General features: G+C 38.7%; 2 protein-coding genes across 8 annotated transcripts in view; one reads left to right on the top strand and one right to left on the bottom strand.

The window, feature by feature from the left end:
- The window catches only part of LOC113514438 (serine/threonine-protein kinase par-1), a 50,841-nt gene extending 38,462 nt beyond the window's left edge, over positions 1-12,379 (top strand). For 2 of the 4 annotated variants that reach the window (XM_052892780.1, XM_052892779.1), the window contains exons 15-21: positions 459-550; positions 1,451-1,539; positions 2,169-2,262; positions 2,439-2,517; positions 3,344-4,468; positions 6,548-6,930; positions 7,048-12,379. In XM_052892780.1, the coding sequence (XP_052748740.1) occupies positions 459-550; positions 1,451-1,539; positions 2,169-2,262; positions 2,439-2,517; positions 3,344-4,468; positions 6,548-6,930; positions 7,048-8,661 (3,476 nt within the window). In that variant the 3' untranslated portion in view covers positions 8,662-12,379. The remainder of the gene's footprint in view (positions 1-458; positions 551-1,450; positions 1,540-2,168; positions 2,263-2,438; positions 2,518-3,343; positions 4,469-6,547; positions 6,931-7,047) is intronic. The other 2 variants (XM_052892781.1, XM_052892782.1) reach the window with 2 other exon arrangements.
- LOC113514422 (glucose-6-phosphate exchanger SLC37A2) overlaps positions 1-20,914 on the bottom strand; it is a 221,768-nt gene that overhangs the window by 155,526 nt on the left and 45,328 nt on the right. The window lies entirely within an intron of this gene.

Below are 20,914 nucleotides of genomic sequence, written 5' to 3'. Positions count from 1 at the left end.
AGCAGGACAGTTATCTCATCGTGACAATTTCAACAAGAATTGTTCTCGATGATTTCCAGGGGGAACCACGTGGAGGTCGACCTAATAGGGCATATTGCAAGCAATGGAGCTATCAAACTCTATTGTTAACAATCCCTTTCCCTCCAGCAAAGAGGCAGGCGCAGACGTCATGCAGGCGGCTGGTTGTAAAACTATAAGACAAATCTCTTTGTAATATGGATAAAACCATATTACGTCGACCCCATATAATAATTGGGACAAGGGTAATAAGATGATGATGATGATGTTGGTTTTTTTTATACCACTGAGGTGGCAAACAAGCATACGGCCCACCCGATGGTAAGCGGTTACCGTAGCCTATGAACACCTGCAATAGCAGAGGTATTACGCGCGCGTTGCCGACCCTAAAATGTTGTTGTGGTTGTGGTTGTGGTTGAGCGCGCGGTTGGTTGTTGCAGCGTCGTCGTTCGGGCGGCGCGCGTCCGACGGCGGCGCGCACGTGGCGCGCGGCCGCGAGCGCGCCTGCTGCCGCTCCGCGCCGCCGCACCACGTGCGTACACCGCCGCCACCGCCACCACCACCACCACCACCAGCACACGCCGCCACCACCACCACCAGCACACGCCGCCACCACCACCACCAGCACCAGCACACGCCACCACCACCACCAGCACACACAGCCACCACCACCACCACCAGCACACACAGCCACCACCACCCCCACCAGCACACACAGCCACCACACCAGCACCAGCACACGCCGCCACCACCACCACCACCAGCACACGCCGCCACCACCACCAGCACACACAGCCACCACCACCACCACCACCACCAGCACACGCCGCCACCACCACCAGCACACGCTGCCACCACCACCACCAGCACACTCCACCATCACCACCACCACCAACACACGCCACCACACAGCACCAGCACACTCCACCAGCACACGCCACCAGCACTACCAGCAGCACACGCCACTACACAGCACCAGCACATTCCACCAACACACGCCACCACCAGTACACTCCACCAAATGTCAACTCGCTTGTCAACCGCAATTACACTTTTAGTGACACTTAAAATGGATACTACTGCTCATCCCTCCACTGTTAAGTTCCCTTACCCTCTACATTACACATCTTTACACTATACCGGTAAACAACCTCACTCCCTCGCCGTACCCTCCCCATCCTGCTGGATTACTTCTACATTACATTCTACACGACACCACCCCATCAGTCACCACCTTCCTCTACACTTCATTTGACACTCACCCACCTCATCAGTGTACATTCCATAGAATATAGTAGTCACCTCATCCCATGTACCATCTATACTAAATACATCTTCCATATATATACCATAATCCATACAAGCTCATTATGTCAGGCTACATTTTACCCTACTCCACCCCATGAATATACCGAACCCGTTATGTGTACAGGTGTCGGACAGCGGGGCAGGCAGCCGGTCGCCCGGAGACGGTCCGGACGAGCAGGCCAGCGACGCCGCCTACGACACTACACTCTGCAGGTACACGTACCACCGTCTCACCATGTTGTTCTTTTTTTTTATGCAATTTAGAATCGCAAACAAGCTGACGGCCCACCTGATGGAAAATGGCAACCGTCACCTATAGACGTGAGCAGTACCATGAACATAACAGAGTATACTGTTTCGCCCATGATACGCCCCATGCGTTGCCATTTTTGAAGACTTAGGTGTTATTTCTCTGTGAGTACAGAGAAATAACACCTGACTGTATTTCTTCATAATATACTAATACTGCCTGCGTTACTTGTTTACGCTAGCAGGATACCAGTGAAAAATAATAAGTGAAAATGAAGTCACTTGCCCCATTGTTAAAAATTGCCATAAATATATCGAGTTTTACTATTAAGTCCCTAGCAGCCTAGCTCTTTCGATTTAAAGATCGAGAAAAAGTACAATCGTTTATTCCGCTTTACAGAGTAATAATTTTAATTTATGATTTATAAGAGACAATAATTAACTCGATTAACTTAGTCGAAACGTCAAGATGGCTCATGTAAAATATTGTATTCGACTTAAATGATCACTTAAATTCCGGTCTCTTATAAACCATAAATGGTGCAGCGCCAATGTGCAAATGTTAACGATTAATTTGTTTCGGATGTGAACAGGTACATGCTGAACCGCGGCAGCAGCAAGCGGCACACGATGGCGACGCCCGAGGACGCGGCCAACGTGGCCACCTCCTGCGCCGCCGGCTCCATGGTCAGTCACTATACACTACACTACACTATCTAAGCCCTAGGGCCACTTCCATTACAATTATGAATTGGGATCACTTTCATTAAATCATATATTTATTTATGAAATTATATAATAAATTCATGTTCTATCCAAGATTCGCTCATACAAGAAATACTGAGGGTAGTTTGTGTTTCCAGCCAAACACATCGCCGTCGTCCACCACGAGCCTGCGCGTGCGCAGGACCGGCCTGCTCACCGTGACCGAACGGCCGCCCGGTGAGTACGCACTCACACACGCGAGCCTGCACCCTGCCGTAGAGACACTACATTTGCTGACATATTTTGATGTTTATTATCTACGGAGTAGAGCATAAATTTATGTTAGGTTCATGAATTTACACTAAATCGAATTTTTGCATGGCTGTGTTTCGGTTTGAAGGATGATATATGGCAGTAAATTTACAGGGTACAGAGGAATAACACCTGAGTCCTCAGGAATGGCAACGCATGGGGGGGTATCATGGGCGAAACAGTATACTCTGTTATGTCATTGGTACCTGTCATGTCTATAGGCGACGGTTACCACTTTCCATCAGGTAGGCCGTCAGCTTGTTTGCCATTCTAAGTTGCATTAAAAAATCAATATTTAAAGATCGCCACAGAATATTTTTGTAGTTAACGCATATTTGTTAATTGATTGCAATCAGTGATAAATTTCTTATATTTAACTTTATGTTCTACTCTTAGATTTTATATAAGATTCAGTTTTTTATTGCTTTATTAATTGCGTTTGCATATTATAAAGATATGAAAATTATTGTCAGTAAGTAATTCCAAATATGGCCATCATAATGTCACATTTAACTTAAATCGACTAATGAACTGTTAACTTGCTAAAGTTCGCCTTGCCCATGTCCAGTACCTATCCTTACCTTACAACAAACAGTGCAGTATCTTAAATGTGCAATCGCTAAAATTGTTTGATTTAATGTTTTTCTTTTTTGTTTCAATTTCTACCAAGTAGATCATAGTAGCATGTCGCTAAAATTGCATTATTTTTTTTTTGCTAATGTTTATTTTTTTCTGATACATTAATTTTTAGTTATAAGTCCGGAATTAGTAATGGAGGTCGAAGCCCGAATGAAGAGGAATTACCTACCTCCATCTATACAAGGCCAATACCAAAGCCCACCTACTCCCACTGGGACGCAAAACGTACCTCAGAGCCCTACACAGGGATCGATAACCGCCGGTACCCCAAATTATCAAAACCAAAACCAGATAAGCCTAAAGCCGCTTTTAGAAACTATACCCCAAGGCAACATAATGGGGGGTACCCCCATCGCTAGTCAAACGCTATCATTAGGTCAATATTCAAGTTCTGGTGGCCAAAATATGGCCACTGGTTCAATTACGAGCGGCACTTCGCTGGGAAGTCAAAACCAAGGGCCAATGACAGCTGTTAGCCAAATGGATTCCCAAAATCAAGTCTCAATTATGCCTGGAATGTCAATGAGTCACCAAACGCAGGGTTCTATTTTATCTGGCACCCCAAACCAAGGTTCCATTACGTCTGGTACCCCATTGAATACACAAAATCCAGGTGGTTCGATTATGTCTGGAACTCCAATAAACACTCAAAACCAAGGTTCGATTGTGACTGGAACCCCATTGAGTACCCAAAATCAAGGTTCGATTATGTCTGGAACCCCATTGAACACTCAAAACCAAGGTTCAATTATGTCTGGAACTCCAATAAATAACCAAACGCAAGGTTCTATCGTATCTGGAATACCAATAAGCGGAAAAAGTCAGGGATCAATGGTTTCTGAGACACAAATAGCATCACAAAATCAAGGCTCTATAATGTCTGGTACCCCCATGAATTCCAATAATAATTTTGGCACCAATACAACTTTTGGAAGTATTACACCAGGAATGAATGTAGGAACCAATACCAACTTTGGGAATGCGCCTAACTATGGTACTAATATGAATAGTAACAACAATTTTAATACAAATACCAATTATGGTTCGATAACGTCGGGTACCCCAATAAATACATATCAAGGCCAAGGATCTATAACCAGTGGTACCCCGGTACCCAGCGGGGCCACATTTCAAACACCTAGCACCAGTTACAATCAAGGCCAGTACACGCGGCAGCGAAAATATTCCGGACCTCAGAGAGTCAAACTACAAATGCTAGCAACTGTCCAGGAAATGGGTAATTTTTTGTTTCTTATTATTTCCTTTTCGGTTACGGTTACGGCACATGGAAATTAACATGGAATTCTGGTATAATAATAATAATAATAATTTTTATTTCAGACTTTTTGGTCCATTAAATAAATTAAATAAAATAAATTTATATCTTTTCATATTATGTCATTGACCTCATTTATTATTTTATTATATCATTACTAACTCCTCATTGGTCAAGTAATTTACACATTCCTGATCACTTGTGCAAGTTTACAACATTGGGTTTATTTTAACCCAAATATTCGTGTCTGTCATATTGGTGATTTCATTTCTTTGGTGGAGGTGTTTTGTAGGATCCATTGCCTCTTATTAATAAAAACGTAAACCGTCAAATAAACTATTACAATATTGTATTTCGTTTGGAAGTTCATTATTTGAAATAAAATGATCAAATTTGCACCACATCAACACTCACAAAATTTTGCCCTTAAAATGTAGAAGAAAATATTAACTTTAAAACAGCCGAATTTTATGTAAAAATTGCTTGTCAACTTTTTTTTATAGGACATCTTTGTAATGTACTAAATCAATTTGTATTTTTATTTTTTTAATTCATATTCAGAATGTATATTCAGCCTGCTCTTGTCCAATCTATAGTAACTGCGCAACAAAACGAAAATACCTATATGATGTTAGAAGTAAAAAAAAAAAAACAAATTTAAATCCTCTAATGGAAAAAATAGTAGAATTTAAAAACGAACACATTGGACGAAAAGAAGCACTTAGGATATAAGTAGAAAATTCATAGTTTTCTGTCTTATATAATAATTAATATAAGCTTAAAGATACATATTTAAAAAAAAATCGGCAATTGTAACAAATTTAATAACTAAAACAAAGAGTTGTATTATAAGTTTCTCGCAGGTGTGGTGAGAAATATGAATCACTTGGAGGGACAATACTCAGCTGTCTTTTTCTTTTGCTCCAAATTCTTAACTTAAAATAAAGCGACAAAACATTCTTATAATTAAAATAGGTTTATATTTGGCTCTCACAATCAAACAATCATACTCAATCGATCATTGTCTTCCCACAAATTTCTATTATTGGAGGTTTGAGCTGCTAAATTAAGGTAAGTATATGTTACATTTGTATGTGTGCGTGTGTGTAATAGTCGTAGTTGTGTGCACTTTTGTGTTGTAGTGTTTTTTATATTAACAAAAGATACATAAATAAAAGACAGATTTTGTGCATGAAAATGTCGTTGTGTGTATGAAAATAGTTGTTTCCGCTAAGTTTGATTATATCATTAGGTATACTCTTCCTTTTTGTAGTAAAAGAGAATCGCTCCCGAGTGTTAAGTGTTTCCTCCTTTTTACTTTCCTCGTTTTATGGAAGGTTTAATTTCGAGGAAAACAACTTGCCTCTTTTCACCGTCAATTAATTTGTGCACTATATATACATAAAGAATAATAGGCTAGTTGCCAATTTTTCAGAAATATGTTTAAAATATGTCTCATAGTCAAATATACTATAAATATGAATATTTTAGTAAATTCAAATGTTTACATGGTTTATTTTACATTTTTACTGAATCCATTTAAATTTCGCGTCAAAACACTACGAACGGTCATAGCGTCATAGTTTCTGTTGTTTGTCAGGGCGTGACGTCACGCGTCTCTGATTGGAGTTCGATATTACATGATTTCTGTGTGAAATTTCACCAATTTATTTTTATAAAATATTACTTAATTCTATATATTTATATGTTTTAAATTATTTTCTTGATATTTTAAACATCTATCATTTATGCAAAACAAAAATTTATGAAGACTTCATGGTGGCAACTGCCCTATTTAATGTAAGAAAAATCAGCTAGTGTGAAATCGCTGAAATGAAGAATGATGGAATATTTAGATCTTTATTTAAGTTGTAGGGAGTTCCGTAGCAGAAACAATCTCTGACTCCGATTCTTTAAAAAATCTTCTGTGTAATAATGTGAGGATTTTACTAGAAGTACTTTATCGTGTGTGGATGCGGTGCGGGAACGCATGCGGCGGGAGGCAGCGTAGTGACGGCGTGTGTGTGTGTGTGTGTGCAGCGCGCGAGCACGCGGAGCGGTACTCGCCGGTGCGGCGCGCCGAGAGCTCGCCGCCGCGCGCGCTGCACGACCTGGCGTCCGCGCGCCTCGAGTACCGCCAACTGCAGCGCGGCCTCGAGCGGCGCGGCGCCGGCGCTGGCGCCGCCTCGCCCGCCGCCAGCCTGCCCGGTGAGCCGCCCGCGCCCGCGTCCGCGCCCGCGCCCGCCGAGCGCCCGCGCCCGCGCCCGCCCGCTGACCGTGTGCGCTGTGCAGGCTCGCCGATCCACGCGGCCGCGGCGCCGCTGGAGCTGGCCGCGCTGTCGGCGGAGGCGGCGCGCGCGCTGCTGTGCGCGCTGCCCGAGCCGCTGGCGCAGGAGCTGCTGCGCACGCGGCTGCTCACGCAGGTACCGCCCGCCGCGCGCCCGCTGCGCACCCGCCGCCGCCTAGCCGCCTAGCCGCCTCAGTGGCAGGTACGTCCTCTTGCCTCTTTGACTACCGACTGACCCCTTGTTTTTCTCCAGGACATCGCGCTGAAGCTCGGCATAAACCTCCACACGCTGTACCTGCCGCACGTGAACGTCTCGCAGGAAATCTTGAAGGCGCTGTCGTTCGGTGGCTACGCGCTCCTGTCGGGCCATACGTCGCCCGCGAGTCCGGGCTCGCCGCTCCACCAGATCACCGAGGGCCTGAGCTACCTGCACACGGGCTCCATAACTAGAGGCACCCCGCAGCCGAGCGCCACTCCGTTGGACCTCCGCAGCAACGTCGAAATGGACACGGGGCAAGCCTACCCTCAGCTCCATCCCATGGTGCATCCCCAGATCCACATGGTCACGCATCGGTCGCTGAACAACTCTCCGATTTCTAACCCGGGGTCCCCCCTGGACATGATCCAGGAGGAGATAGGCAACGGAAGTATTGACGCGAGAAATTTCCAGGACGGCAGGAACTTGCAGTTCCAGAATTACGTTTCCACACACCCGCAAATAAGTCTGACCGACTGCTTAGGGTCGGAGATAACGTTAGTTGCTTCCTCGTCGGAGGACAGCATGGATAGCCTAGAAAATAATATGAAGTATTCGTTGCCTCAGTTCGTAATATCGGAGCCGTCCGACCTGGACGACCGGCCGTCGATCACGAAGGGTATCGGCAGGAAGGTGAGCCAGGAGACGGAGCCACCGCCCCCTATCGAGCTACCCAGAGAAATAGAGTCGGATAAGGATGCGGAGATGCAGTCGCCCAAGGAGGAAGACACTAGCAAGTTTCTGAGCGAGGAGCTCAAGTACCCGAGGCGGGGGAGCGACAAGTCGCTTGGATTCAGTGACGATTCATTAAGTAACGACTCGGCCAATGCGTCGCCGAACTGCGAACACAACGTCCAGTCGATATATTCGAATATAGTCTCGATCAGTTCGGGATTTAGCGAAAACCGAGGCAGCTTTTCGGAACATCGAGAATCGTTCTCCTTTTCAGATCGGGGTAGTTTTTCAGAGCGAGGCGATTACGGCAGGTCATCATTTTCGGAGCGGAGCGATTTCGGCCGCGGGAGTTTCTCAGAGAAAGGTGAAACTCCTAGGTCCTCTTTCTCCGCCCAGGGAACTCTCGGTGAAGTGAAAGAGTACTACGAAGATGTGTACATGCCCAGAGACAATAGTAGGCACTGTTTAGAGAAATGCGACGAGGAAGGTCAGGAGAATGAGGACATTGATAAACTGCAACGATCCACTATGGATCTGCGTTTGACCGATATCTGTAGACCTGAAGAGCAAAAAATCCCTATACTGCTCAGCCCACAGAAAGTGTCCTGCGTGCAGGAGTACTACGAGGTTAGTCTGTCGACAGTCTGCTCAAAGCTGGACTCGCAGAGAATTGTTGAATTGCTAAAAGAGGCGATCAACACGAGGGTCCCGCCACAAAATATATTTGTAGAAACGAATGACCAAACAGACGGCGACGACGCGGAATCATTAACAGGATTCCTAAATTTAGAATACTCTGGTGGAATCCAAATCGAGCTAGTGGTTTGTGAGAATAAGTTGAAAGAGAAAAAAGGTCTCAAAATGAGGCGGATATCGGGAGACCAGAGGGAGTATGGGAAACTCTGTCAGCAGTTAATAACAAGTTTGACAGTCTAATTTGACAGTTAATGTCAATTTGATACCAAAACATTCTGGTTCTAGATATTTGATAAATTCGTGGTATATCAAAAGGGTTTATCATTATCGACTACAAAATTTTTCACATTGAAAAATTTTATAACTTAGCATTCGCATATGTCTAAAACCAGCTTTATTCTACTAGATAGCTTTCAATTTTGCATGTCAAAGTACTCGTACATGATCAATGGTATTTTGACAACCTGTTGACAGCTGTCAAAGTAACGTCAATTCAATACCAAAAAAGCTAATGTCAATATAGTATTCCTACGATTCCTGATTTAGTAAATTGTATATTTGATACGTAGTACATTAAGATTCGACTAGAGTTGCCATCTGGACTTCGTAAGCTGTACCGATCGCCCCCAGCCCCTCCCTCATCATAGGATCCCACTGTTGGACAAGTGTCTCCCTTCTCTCATTCCACTGTTCTTACCCATGTGCTTTTAAAAGGCCTAATTAGATAGGAATTACAATCTCTAAAATCTTCTGTCCAGTTTTGTGGTGTTACATTATAGATACAAAATCATAAGGTGAAAATATAATGTGAAAACTGGACAAGAGGCGGCGACATTGTCATTCTTAGCCGGAAGGCCCTCGCCTTGCTCCCGTCAACTCAGACTTACTATCCACTCGTCTGTTGCCAACTCTTCTACCACCCACAGCTATTTGAACTAGAAATTTTACAAAAAAATATTAAATTCTAGCTTTTAAAGTGAACGACTAGTATGATGTGCATTTATTAATTGAGATATCAATTCGTCCATTCCTATATACAAATTGTATGTAAATTCCTTTATATATATATGTAATATGATTTTTATATAATAAACATTGAGTGTTTGGTCAAGCAATAATTTAGAAATAGTGATCTATTTCGAAATAGTCTGACGATTTAACCTTATCTCTTTATATTATATATAGGAATATATATTAGAAAGATATTTCGTTCGCATGTTATGTTTTGAACAATGTAAATAATACCAAAATGTACACTAATGATTAAATCTCTTGTTAAATTTGTTTTGTTTTTATGTCTGTTTAAATTTTAATATAAAATTAGAAAATATAGTAAATTAAATGTGATATACTTATTAACGACTTCGAAATATGTTGTATGTAACATGTGAAATATAATATAATAATATGTTATGTCTACAATACACTGGATATAGATTGTCTATGACAACATGGCGCGCACATCCGAAATCAAAAGAGATTTCACGAGTAACGACAACAAATAAAGTTGAAATTTTTGACTTTTGAAACAAATTCTTTCTTTTTCATGAGATACTTATATTAATCATGACTCTTAATGAAAAATTATGAAGAGAAAATGTTGGAAGTATTTTATATTTTTTTATCCTATTTAAGAGCTGCGCTCTTGTCGGTGGAGCTCTTGCCACTCGGTACGATTGTCAGCAAGTCTCTTCACCTCTTGATACGACACGAGATCAATTCTTTCCTTGATCTGCCTGATGTAACTATGCCTTGGAGAAGGGGAAGACCCCTTCCCCTCATTTTCCCATCTTACTTTCTGTTATAATGTTCATAAGTTCGTCTTGTCGTATCAAGTGTCCCAACATTTTTTCCCTTCTGACCTCAATTGACTGTATTTTATATTGCAGTTGCCAAATTATAAAATTTGCAACTAAATTAAATTAAAATGTAAATTGAGCACAAAACTAAATACTAATAAATGTATATTAAAAATACTTAAAAACTGAATGTGTAGGCGATGTATTAAATAAAAAGTGATAAAACAGTTTTGTAAAATGTTTATTGAATAAGGAGATTTAGTGCTCAAGTCGAGAGTGAGGTGGACGACTAAGATGAACACCAAGTAGTATTAAAACGAACATGAAAAAGGGCGAACATAGTGCATGCCTTTTTTACGTGTACATAATTTATAAACTTTTTTTTGCAATGAGTACATTCAAATCACCTTGCAAAGAAATATATAAGATTGTCCGTCTCGGACGGCTGTTGGTTCATTCATAGAACATTATCTCTCTACTGGATTCACTACTGAAGACATTTCCTTATAAACTATCTATATATATGTCATACACGTCCAAGTAAAAAGTTGGAGGGGCATGCCACGTTGACGTAGATAATTTATTGTTTAGTCAAAGCTGACACAGTACATGTTATTACTGGTTTTACATATTAAAATAATATCGTTCTGAAATTTTTATTGCTCTGTGAAACAGTCCTGCCGTATAAAATGGACAAGTGCTAAGTTTTATAGTATTCCTTTATTGACAATAAATGTTTTCGCGTAATATTTTGCCGCATCTCAATATAATATGTACCAAAATTGTCCTATTAAAAATTGTTATTTATTTTTGTTACTCGATTATTTTTATTATTATTAAATTTGGTGACAGAACCAGGAAGCTCTGTGCCTGTCCGTATGTATCATTGGTAAGGTTTTCACCTTTATATTTATGAAAAAAAATTCCATAATAGACTTATAAACTATTCTTTTAATAAACATCAAGAAATGGCGCTAGTGAGGCGATTATAATGATATGTTTCATTATAAAGAGAATATAAAAAAAATAAAAATAAATAACCATTCTATTAATTATTATATTCCAAAACTATTTCGCATCACTAGTGACATCTCTTGGCGTTTTCGAATTATAATACTAACACTCGATCCGTCATTCCATAAATCTTTGAATGTAAACGAAGTGGACGTACGCTGGATCCTGCTGAGAACGATTCGATTCGAATTTAAATCGCTACTTTGTTATGTCCGTCATAAAATTTTATATATTGCATGCAGATATCGTTGGCGAACCGTAACTAGCTATAGAATACGGCGATTCGTAGCGGCCGTATCGAATTGTGATTAGTCAAAATAAATATGTTAATATTAAAATGTATATATAAAATATATTGTATATCAAATTTTCCGACATCTGTGCGCATATCTGTATAGTACGTATGTTATTTATTCCAAATAAAGTCTAGGTGATAATTCCATTCTAGTAATAGATGAGGTTAGGTAATTGTAAATAATTAGTCTAAGTTAATGTTGGTTACATTACACTATTCTGTGGACGCAGTCGGGTAAAGCTGTGTTTGGTGTACTGGTGTGTTGTTTTTGTTACCAAATTGTTTTAACATTATTTCTAGTGCATCATTTATAAGCAAAATCGAGAATTTACAGATTTGCTATTTGAAAATTCCTCCCTCTAAAGCCAGTCCTCATAGGTAAAGTATTTTTTTTTTTTATTAAATTACTTTTTACTATTACTAAAATACACAAACTTTTTTTTTTTTAAGAATAGAAAAACAACATACAAATGAAGGCACCGGACACGGCCTGTGCGGTACAGCCGTATGTAAGACACGCGAGGTTGTAAAGCATCGTACGGGGTATTCTGGTGTGCGGGAGAGACGGCACGTGTTGTTATCTCACTTGTATAATGTTTTTATGTTGCCAAGTCTTTTTGTAACCCTTTCGTATTACAGTCAAAACTAAAATGGATCATACAATATATTGTAAAATATATTGTTTAATTTAAAAATAAATTAAATGCTGTTTTCGCTACAGCCATCTCTGTCGCACACTATGTAGACAATTAGCCTAGATACTGTATTGCCATAAGTATGTAGAACCAAGTTATAAAAATTTACGATCTTGTAAATATAATTTTAATAAAAACGATCCCGAATCCAATAATGTTGTCTGTTGTTTTATTATATTACTAGCGGCCCGTCCCGACGTCGCACGGGTGGACATTTGTACATTTTAAAAAGTAGCCATTAAGGCTGCGCACGCGACGAGGCTTAAAAATGGAGTAACTTCTCCCGTTTTCCCAACATTTACCTTCACTGCTCTGCTCCTATTGATCGTAGCGTCATGAAAAGTATACTATAACCTGCCCAGGAGTATAAAGAATAATTGTACCAAGTTTCGTTAAAATCCGTCGAGTAGTTTTTGTTTCTATAACGAACATACAGACAGACAGACAAAAATTTTACTGATTGCATTTTGTCATCAGTATCGATCACTAATCACCCCCTGATAGTTATTTTGCAAATATATTTCATGTACAGAATTGACCTCTCCACAGGTTTATTATAAGTATAGATAGACTGTCCACTGGTGAACATAGGCCACCCCATAATCCCCTTATGTAGTAACCTTGCCAGTATTCGCCAAACTTTGCATACCAATTGGCAACCACAGTTAGGCGGGGGGGAAAGGTATTGTTAGTAATGGGGTCAAATAGTCCCATTACTATCAATATACTCTGTCAGGTCGACCTCCACGTGTGGTTCCCCCTGATGACCTATATTATACACGAAATTGAAATATATATATATATATAACCCAACTCTAACTTGACCGTATTTGCAACATACCAAACAAAACAACGTTTATAATGAGGAATGTATAATTAATAGGGCGCCATTCTTTCCGTCCTTGAACAATTGGGAGGATGCCTGCGTTTATACGCGACTTCCTTCCGCAGCCGCGCGGCGCACAGCGGGAACTCTCCTAAGAAAGCCATCTCATAAATACTTTTTCTAAAACTCTGTGGATATGCATGTATAATACCTCAAATTGTAGCTAAAGAGTTACTCTATCATTATAAGTATGATTCAAATCTGTCACTGTTCATACTTCATAGAACAGAGCATCTAAAGTCAAGGAATGAAAAAAATACAAAAATAATTATGAAACTTAAATTTCGTTTGGTATAATTTTATAGTATCAAAACAATAGAGGTCATATAGTGTGATACCATTTTAAAATGCTTAGAATGTGTACTTTACTATAAAATAAAAATATATTTAGTTTAGTACAATATTACTTAACCAAAGAACCATATATCGTTATATGTATTATTTTCTTTTCTCAAACTTTCAGTTGGAGATTTGACAGTTGCCGAAGCTTGCCGAAGTTCTGATTTTGGTTTAATTTATTAGGAAATATAATGTAATTTGAGGGCAAAAGATTTTTTTTTGCAGTTTTACTGCGTAATATATTTAAATCTAGTATAATATCATGGTGAGAATGTTTTTTTCTAAGTACGTATATTAAGATTTTTTTCTTTATTTGAGATTATCTGTCTGGACACTCAAAAAAATACTTTTGTCTCAATTATTACTTTATATTTTATCTTTTACGTTACTTTTAACAAGTATTTCACATAGTATTTAGTTCCCATTTCCATACAGACCTATTCTTTACCGCATAACCGCATAATGATGAATTTTTTAAATGAAGTAATTTTGCACACGTCTATGATCATTATTAAGTATAAAATAGTGCATTTACATATGAAATATTACAGTTCTTTATAAGCATTTGTTATTTCTAAACAATTGTTAATTACTTATCTCTCCGCAATAAGTGAAGTCTCGTGTACCGGACGCGACTTAAGTCTCTTATTGTTGAAAGTGATACAAATTATATTGATTATATCTCAAACTATGTACGAAATAATATTACCGAATCTTCAGATGCGAATATAGAATTTTTGCTATATTCGCAAGTATTTAGAAGTCCTTCATAACTCAGTTTCGTCAACGCTATACGAAATGTGGTCGAAAGAAAGAACAGTTTTTAAATCAAAATAGCAATTGGTTTAATGTCATTTTCACTGTAAATCTAGAAAAAACAACATGCGAACCTGAACCTACTACTTCGACAGAGAAAAGAGGAAGACCTTCTAAAAGATACAATGACAGTTCAGAGAGTACAAAGAAACGGAAAAACAAGGGACTGCTTGATACCTATGGACTTGATTTCATACTGAACTCATATGTACAGGGTTTAAGGTCACGTGGTGAAGTAGATGAAGCATTCATCGTTGATATTTTACGAGCATGGCCGTCAGAAAAAAAGAGTGAAATACGCAGTAATTTTCTTAATGAACCGACAAATATAACAGCATATTCAAAAGATGAAGATCTTAGCATTTTTATAGAATTGGATCTGAACAAGGCACAGTAAGAAAATATGATGAGTTGTTTGATAGCAAAGAATTGCTTATTGTTTCCATCATACAAGTTGATTCGTGAAGTTACAGAATCTTGCTATCCGCAAAATCACAAGGTGTTGATTCATTGTGAAAGTGTGATACGTTACTTTTCTGTCTTGCCTTTTGGGCAACTTTTAGAAGATGATCAAGAGTCACGGAACAAAGACTATAAACAGTTCAGGCTTCATCATGCAAGACAATGTTCGAGGGTAGCCACTAACGAAGATGTTCTACACGCACTTTTATATACCTCTGACCCATACATACAAGTTTAAGAAAACCTTCCAATAAAAAATATTTAGAACTTTTTGATGAAGTATATATATATATATATATATATATATATATTTGTATTTTATATATATATTATATAAATATATATATGTAAGCCTACAAATTTTATATTTCTTGTATTCCTATATTATTTATAACTATTAGAAATACATTTTTACTCACAACGCATACATAATTTAAAAGCATATATATTTAAGATTATCAGGAAAAAAAATCATGTACATATCTTTATTAATACGGAAGTTATAGATTTATGAGATGAAAAGGAGTTAAAGTTCCCACTGTGCGGCGTCGCGCTGTCGTGCCCGCGGACACACCGTCTAGACGTCTGTACGTCTGTCACATTTTTTATGAGTGATAATGAAATGGTAATCCCGTCTGTGCTATCGGTATAGCTGGCGGAGCGCCAGTGACAGGTTGTTTTTTTTTAATAGGTTATAATGGAATGGCATCCCGCTTACGCTATTGGTATATACCGGCGGGGCACCAGTAAGAGATGATAGGTGAGGATGAAGTAGGTCAGTTAGCCCATCGTGACGAATTCAACAAGAATTGTTTACGATGGTTTCCAGGAGGAACCACGTGGAGGTAAAAAAAAATATCAAAAATATTAATGCCTGTAAACCGTAAATCAAAAGTTATTAGGTGTCAACCCTATCTAAATAATAAAAAAAGACTTGTGGTAAATAGGTAGATAAGTAGTAAGTTTTGCCTATTCAATTTTAATTATAAAAGTTGTAAATTAAACTAATTAGACATTTAAAAATAACAAATAGTCGTTTTTCGTCGTCATTTAAGTATAAAAATACTTGGCAAAAAATATAAGAGCTATAATTTCCTAACACAAAAACCTCAATCGATCAGCACGCACAGGAAATTGGCGACATTTGTAAAGAGAAAAAAAACTGTCAAAGTGTGGTGCAGGAAACGAAAATTTCGTTTAATTGGCACACATAATTAGGTAAACCACCAATTTAAGACTAAAATCTGCAAAAACTTACTTTCAAATAATAAGCATAAGATTCTAAATTGAAAATTGCAAAGAATTGTGTCCCGTCTGAAGAAGGCCCGTATACCACATAAAAAGTCAAAATAAAAGAATACTGTAAAAAGTATCTTATTTCTACTTTCACTAAGGTCGAAAATGTTAAAGCTAGGCAGAAAGGACAATTGCATTCAAGGACAACAAGGAAGAAAGCCAAAAAACGTTAAACAGATTATAAAGATGTTTGAATCGCCGCCACGTGCAGTGGCGGCTGCGCCGGATGGCCCAATCGCGCTGGCAATTTAGAGAAAAAAAAATAAAGCTAATCAGATGTTCTAAACGTTTATTTTTTAATGCTGTGAGATTATCTGATTGTCGGTCCGCGCTGCCTAATGTTTCTCGCTCGTATATCAATAAATTAATCTGTACCTACGGTGCATGTGGACTTTTTTTTTGATGGGTGAAAATGGTATGGTAACCCCACTTGCGCTAACGGTATACGCTGGTGGGGCACCAGTGAAGGGTGATAGATGAGGATGAAAACAGGCCAGTTAGCACATCATGATGAATTCATCAGGAATTAACCATGATAGTTTCTAGGGAAAACCGCGAGGAGGTCGACCTTCATTCTCATCGATATACGTATCCCGTTAGCGCAGGCGGGGTTCCATTGTATTTTCACTCATCAAAAAATACCCTATTTCGAGTTGATCTGTCATTTACGCGACCCTCACTTCTTTTGCATGCCTTTCTTACCTACTCGTACCCACGTAAACGTCTAATTAAATAAATACAAGTAAATGCCTCTTCTCTTCTTACCTAGAAGATGTCAAAACGTGAATTAAACCACTTTATATTTTAAGCATAATCTGTATTTGTATTATATTAAAAAAAAAAAAATACCCAAAAAGAAAAATGTTGACGTCACCCTAATTTTTTCTAAAAACCGGTAAAATCTGACACATTTTGACAGCCGACCTTAACGGATGTGACTAATTTCGCGTTTCTACCAAAAATAAGCTGTTTATCCCCAATCCGGCTATATGATAAGCTTTACGCAAGACGCCGAAAAATAAACCCTATTTATAGAGCTATTGTCGTACACGGAATAAAAACCTTATTATACTGTTCTCACTTCCGTCTTGAGACTCTTGTGACAGTTTTTTTTATTGGAACGTGTTCCGGCTTGGGTGTCAAATTATACATCTTCACATTGATTTCGTTTCAGAGGTTCCATTTCAATAGCTACTGTTTTTTTACTAAACTATGGTAAATCCGTATGAAATTTAGGTAGAATATTTAAATTTGCAGACAAGTGAAACGTATAAAAAATGTAACGAAAAGGTCTCTCCGATAAAGGGCCGTTTGACGGTAGTTGCCACACTTGGCATGCGGGTTGGCAACCGCAGTTAGGCTTTAGTGATAGGAAAAGGAAGGGATGTAGGCCATCCCTTCCTTTTCCCATTTTCTATGCCGGGCTACACTGCAAAATCATATGCTGGCATTCTATGCCGGGGCTACACTGCAAAATCATATGCTGGCATTCTATGCCGGGCTACACTGCAAAATCATATGCTGGCATTCTATGCCGGGGCTACACTGCAAAATCATATGCTGGCATTCTATGCCGGGGTTACACTGCAAAATCATTTGTGAAAGAACAATTTATTCGAAGAAAAATCGTTACAACGTCAATATATTTTTTTTCAATCTATTGCTTCTGGGGAGGGGATTATTAGTAATTCGGACTACCAGTCTCATTACTAGCATTATACCCTGTCAGGTCGGCCTCCACGTGGTCCCTCTTGGAAACCATCGTGCTGATGTCCAGATGAATTCATCACGGTGGGATAACTGACCTGCTTATTCATTCTCAACTATCATCTCTCACTGGTGCCCCGCCAGCGTATACCGTTAACGCAGGCGGGGCTACAATTCCATTATCATTTATTAAAAAAAATCTATTGTGTATAAGCAATAGATTTTTTTAATATATTCATAGAGGATCAAAAAAATATGATTTTCGTTTTTGGCACTTGTCTCTAAGAAAATTGAGACTACAAACTATTACAATATAATCGTAAATTTTAAAAACCCTTACCGAGGTCAAAGGTATTAAGATCTGTCAATACCATTGAAAGAGCTAATGACAGTAGTATGCCCAAGGATATATACATATTATGTAAAGCCACTGTGATATCACGCTAATAACTCATTTCCGACCACGTGGGGGTAGCAAGCAACCGACGAATTCACAATAAAGCTGTTTACAGACCGCGTCCGGTGGCGCACTTCCGTTCGGACCATACAACTCTAGATCTTTTATGTAAAAAAAAAAATTACAAACGTGATTTCTACATCAAATAAGTCACGTATTCTAGCTAGGAATGTTGAGTTTGTTGATGTTGCTTTTGGTTTAAAAAAAATATCTCCATTGCCCTTTACAATACAATACAAAAGAGGACCTTGTAATGCTATTAAAAACTTTAGTTTTATTTTTATTTCCAGATTACTTATATGCCCCGATTGTTTATATTTTTTTATTATTTCAGCCGTTAACTGTCCAATGCTGGACATAAGCCTTCCCCATAAGGGGAGTTTTGTCAATAGTTGCCACGCTTGGCAGGTGAGCTGGCAACCGCAGTTAGACTTTTAGAGATGTTTTAAGAGGGACGCTGCTGCCCATCTCTCGCCTTCCCACAGTCGCCTCTTAAGACACCCACGGGAGAAGAAGGAGTGACCCATTTTATGCCGAGACACAGCAATTATTGTTTATATGTTTATTTAAAAATTGCTAATGCAAAGCACAATTGTTGACAAGAAAAGTCATAATTTTATAAAATATTTTTATATATATAAATAACATAAATATTATTGAAATTTTATTTATTAATTAGTGTGTATTTTAATAAATGGATCTGAAGAGTTTTATCTCAAATCGTTATTCATTATAAATAAATCATTCGTGTTAGTAATCCACTAGGCTTACTGCTGTCATTAAAGTTGACACACATTCTTCAAAATAATTGAAAATATATTTACGGCGGCCTGCACAGCAATTGATTTTAAATAACTGCTAATTAATACAATATATTTAAATGCGTTTATCTGCCTGAATGCGGTATACTGAAGGGTTGTTATATTTATCTGTTGTCCAGCTCCGCTGTTGACATTTCTTCAACCTCACCTGCTCTTTGTAAATTGAGTGTCTCTATTGAACGGAATCATATTTAAAGGCATATACCTGTTATTGTTTTCATACAAAAGCCATTAATAATAGTGTTAGTGAAACAGTAAAAATGTACACAATGACCACACCGGATAGGACAAACAAGGGAGTCGTTATGTTTAAAAGGACAGGACATCCCAGACTTTACAACCTTTGCTCCATAGACAGCACCACTAGGATTGTTTACAATGCACTTCCGTTTCCGGGAGGGACGGACAAAACGATCTTTTATTATATTAATAAAAGCTACATCGGCGACTTACTGTCTGAGGTGCAACACGATGAAAAAAGAACTGTTTATATTCTCATTGTTAGCGCTGGTTCTGTAAAATTGTTGGACACGCTTGCGATTCCATTAGAAACAACGAAACAATATGGAAACCTGCAATTGTCAACAATACGTACTATACAAGATCTATTTGTTTTTCTATAAAACTCTGTTAAGGATCTTCGCAATTTTCGTAAACCTTAAGAACACTGCGATCGGGAATTATTTTATGCAACTTAGAATGGCAGACAAACTGACGGCCCACCTGATGGAAAGTGATAACCGACGCCTATAGACATGACATAATAGCAGTACCATGGACCATTCCTGAGGACTCAGGTTTATTCCCATTCTGTTTTGCCCATACACAGCCGGGGGGAAAGGGATGTCGCACAAGTAATGGAGACGAGAATTGCCATTCCTGAGGAAAACTCATGGTTAATTATGAATTCATCTATTCTCTGGAAAATTCATTGGTGCTCCGCCAGCGTTCAAACCCCATCAACATAAACAGCTATGCAAATACAACTGCTTCACGGTAGAACCACGAACGGGACGCAAACGACTTTTGTACAAGTCTAGTGAAATTAATCTTACTTTATACATACACTCCGTACTTTGTTCAATAGAAAAAATAAAATGATAACCCCATCTGTGCTGGTATATGTTAGTTTAAAAAAAGTATTTCTAATAGGTACTTTGTCGCAGTCTTAGCTTTCTTATGACTTAGGTATAAATTTAGTGAATTTCATTCGCCTTGCAGCTTTGTCTTATTCGATGGTCAGTATCGATCAACAAGGATAAGTTGCCTAGAGCACAGTAGATATAATCCGCAGTTATGGCAACTATCTCTTAACACAGCAGGTAGAATTTCCAGACACTGGCCGTGTGTTATTGTTTATTGAATGTTTTTTTTTTTGTATAATTTCTACATGTATTTTTACACAGTAATTAATGTCTAGTTTGAGTACGGACTCTCTTAATATATGGCTGTTGGTATCTGCCATTATATATTAAAAATATTTTGCGCGGGAAACTGAAATAGCGGCGGAAACGCGCCCATAATTATCGTTTTGAACATAATTATATTGAGCATTGCGAAATCTTTTATGTTGAAACTCGACTCTAATCTAATGTAGGACAGTGTATATTTGGACACCTTAGGAATTCACATAAGATGTTTGAAATGAAATAGATGATACGGAAACGATTAGTTTCACAGCCACATGCTGACAGGCAGGATGCTAGATATTCATTATCGATTCTAAAACATATTCTATCTTTCGCTCGCGTATGGCGATCAGAGAAGGTGGGAAAAGAATAGTAAATACCCGCATCCGGTCACTGACGGCGCATGCTTGCAAATACGTTACGAAAATATAACGTTAGAAACGTCACTTTGCACAGGTGAAATGTTCGTCCTTACCGCTCACGTAATAGAGTTAAAT

Source organism: Galleria mellonella, unplaced genomic scaffold (assembly GCF_026898425.1).
Source record: "Galleria mellonella isolate WM207_F2 unplaced genomic scaffold, CSIRO_AGI_GalMel_v1 utg1650, whole genome shotgun sequence".
In the NCBI taxonomy this organism is placed as follows: Eukaryota; Metazoa; Arthropoda; class Insecta; order Lepidoptera; family Pyralidae; genus Galleria; species Galleria mellonella.
Note: the sequence above shows the minus strand (reverse complement) of the source record. Positions and strands in the feature narration are given on the sequence as shown.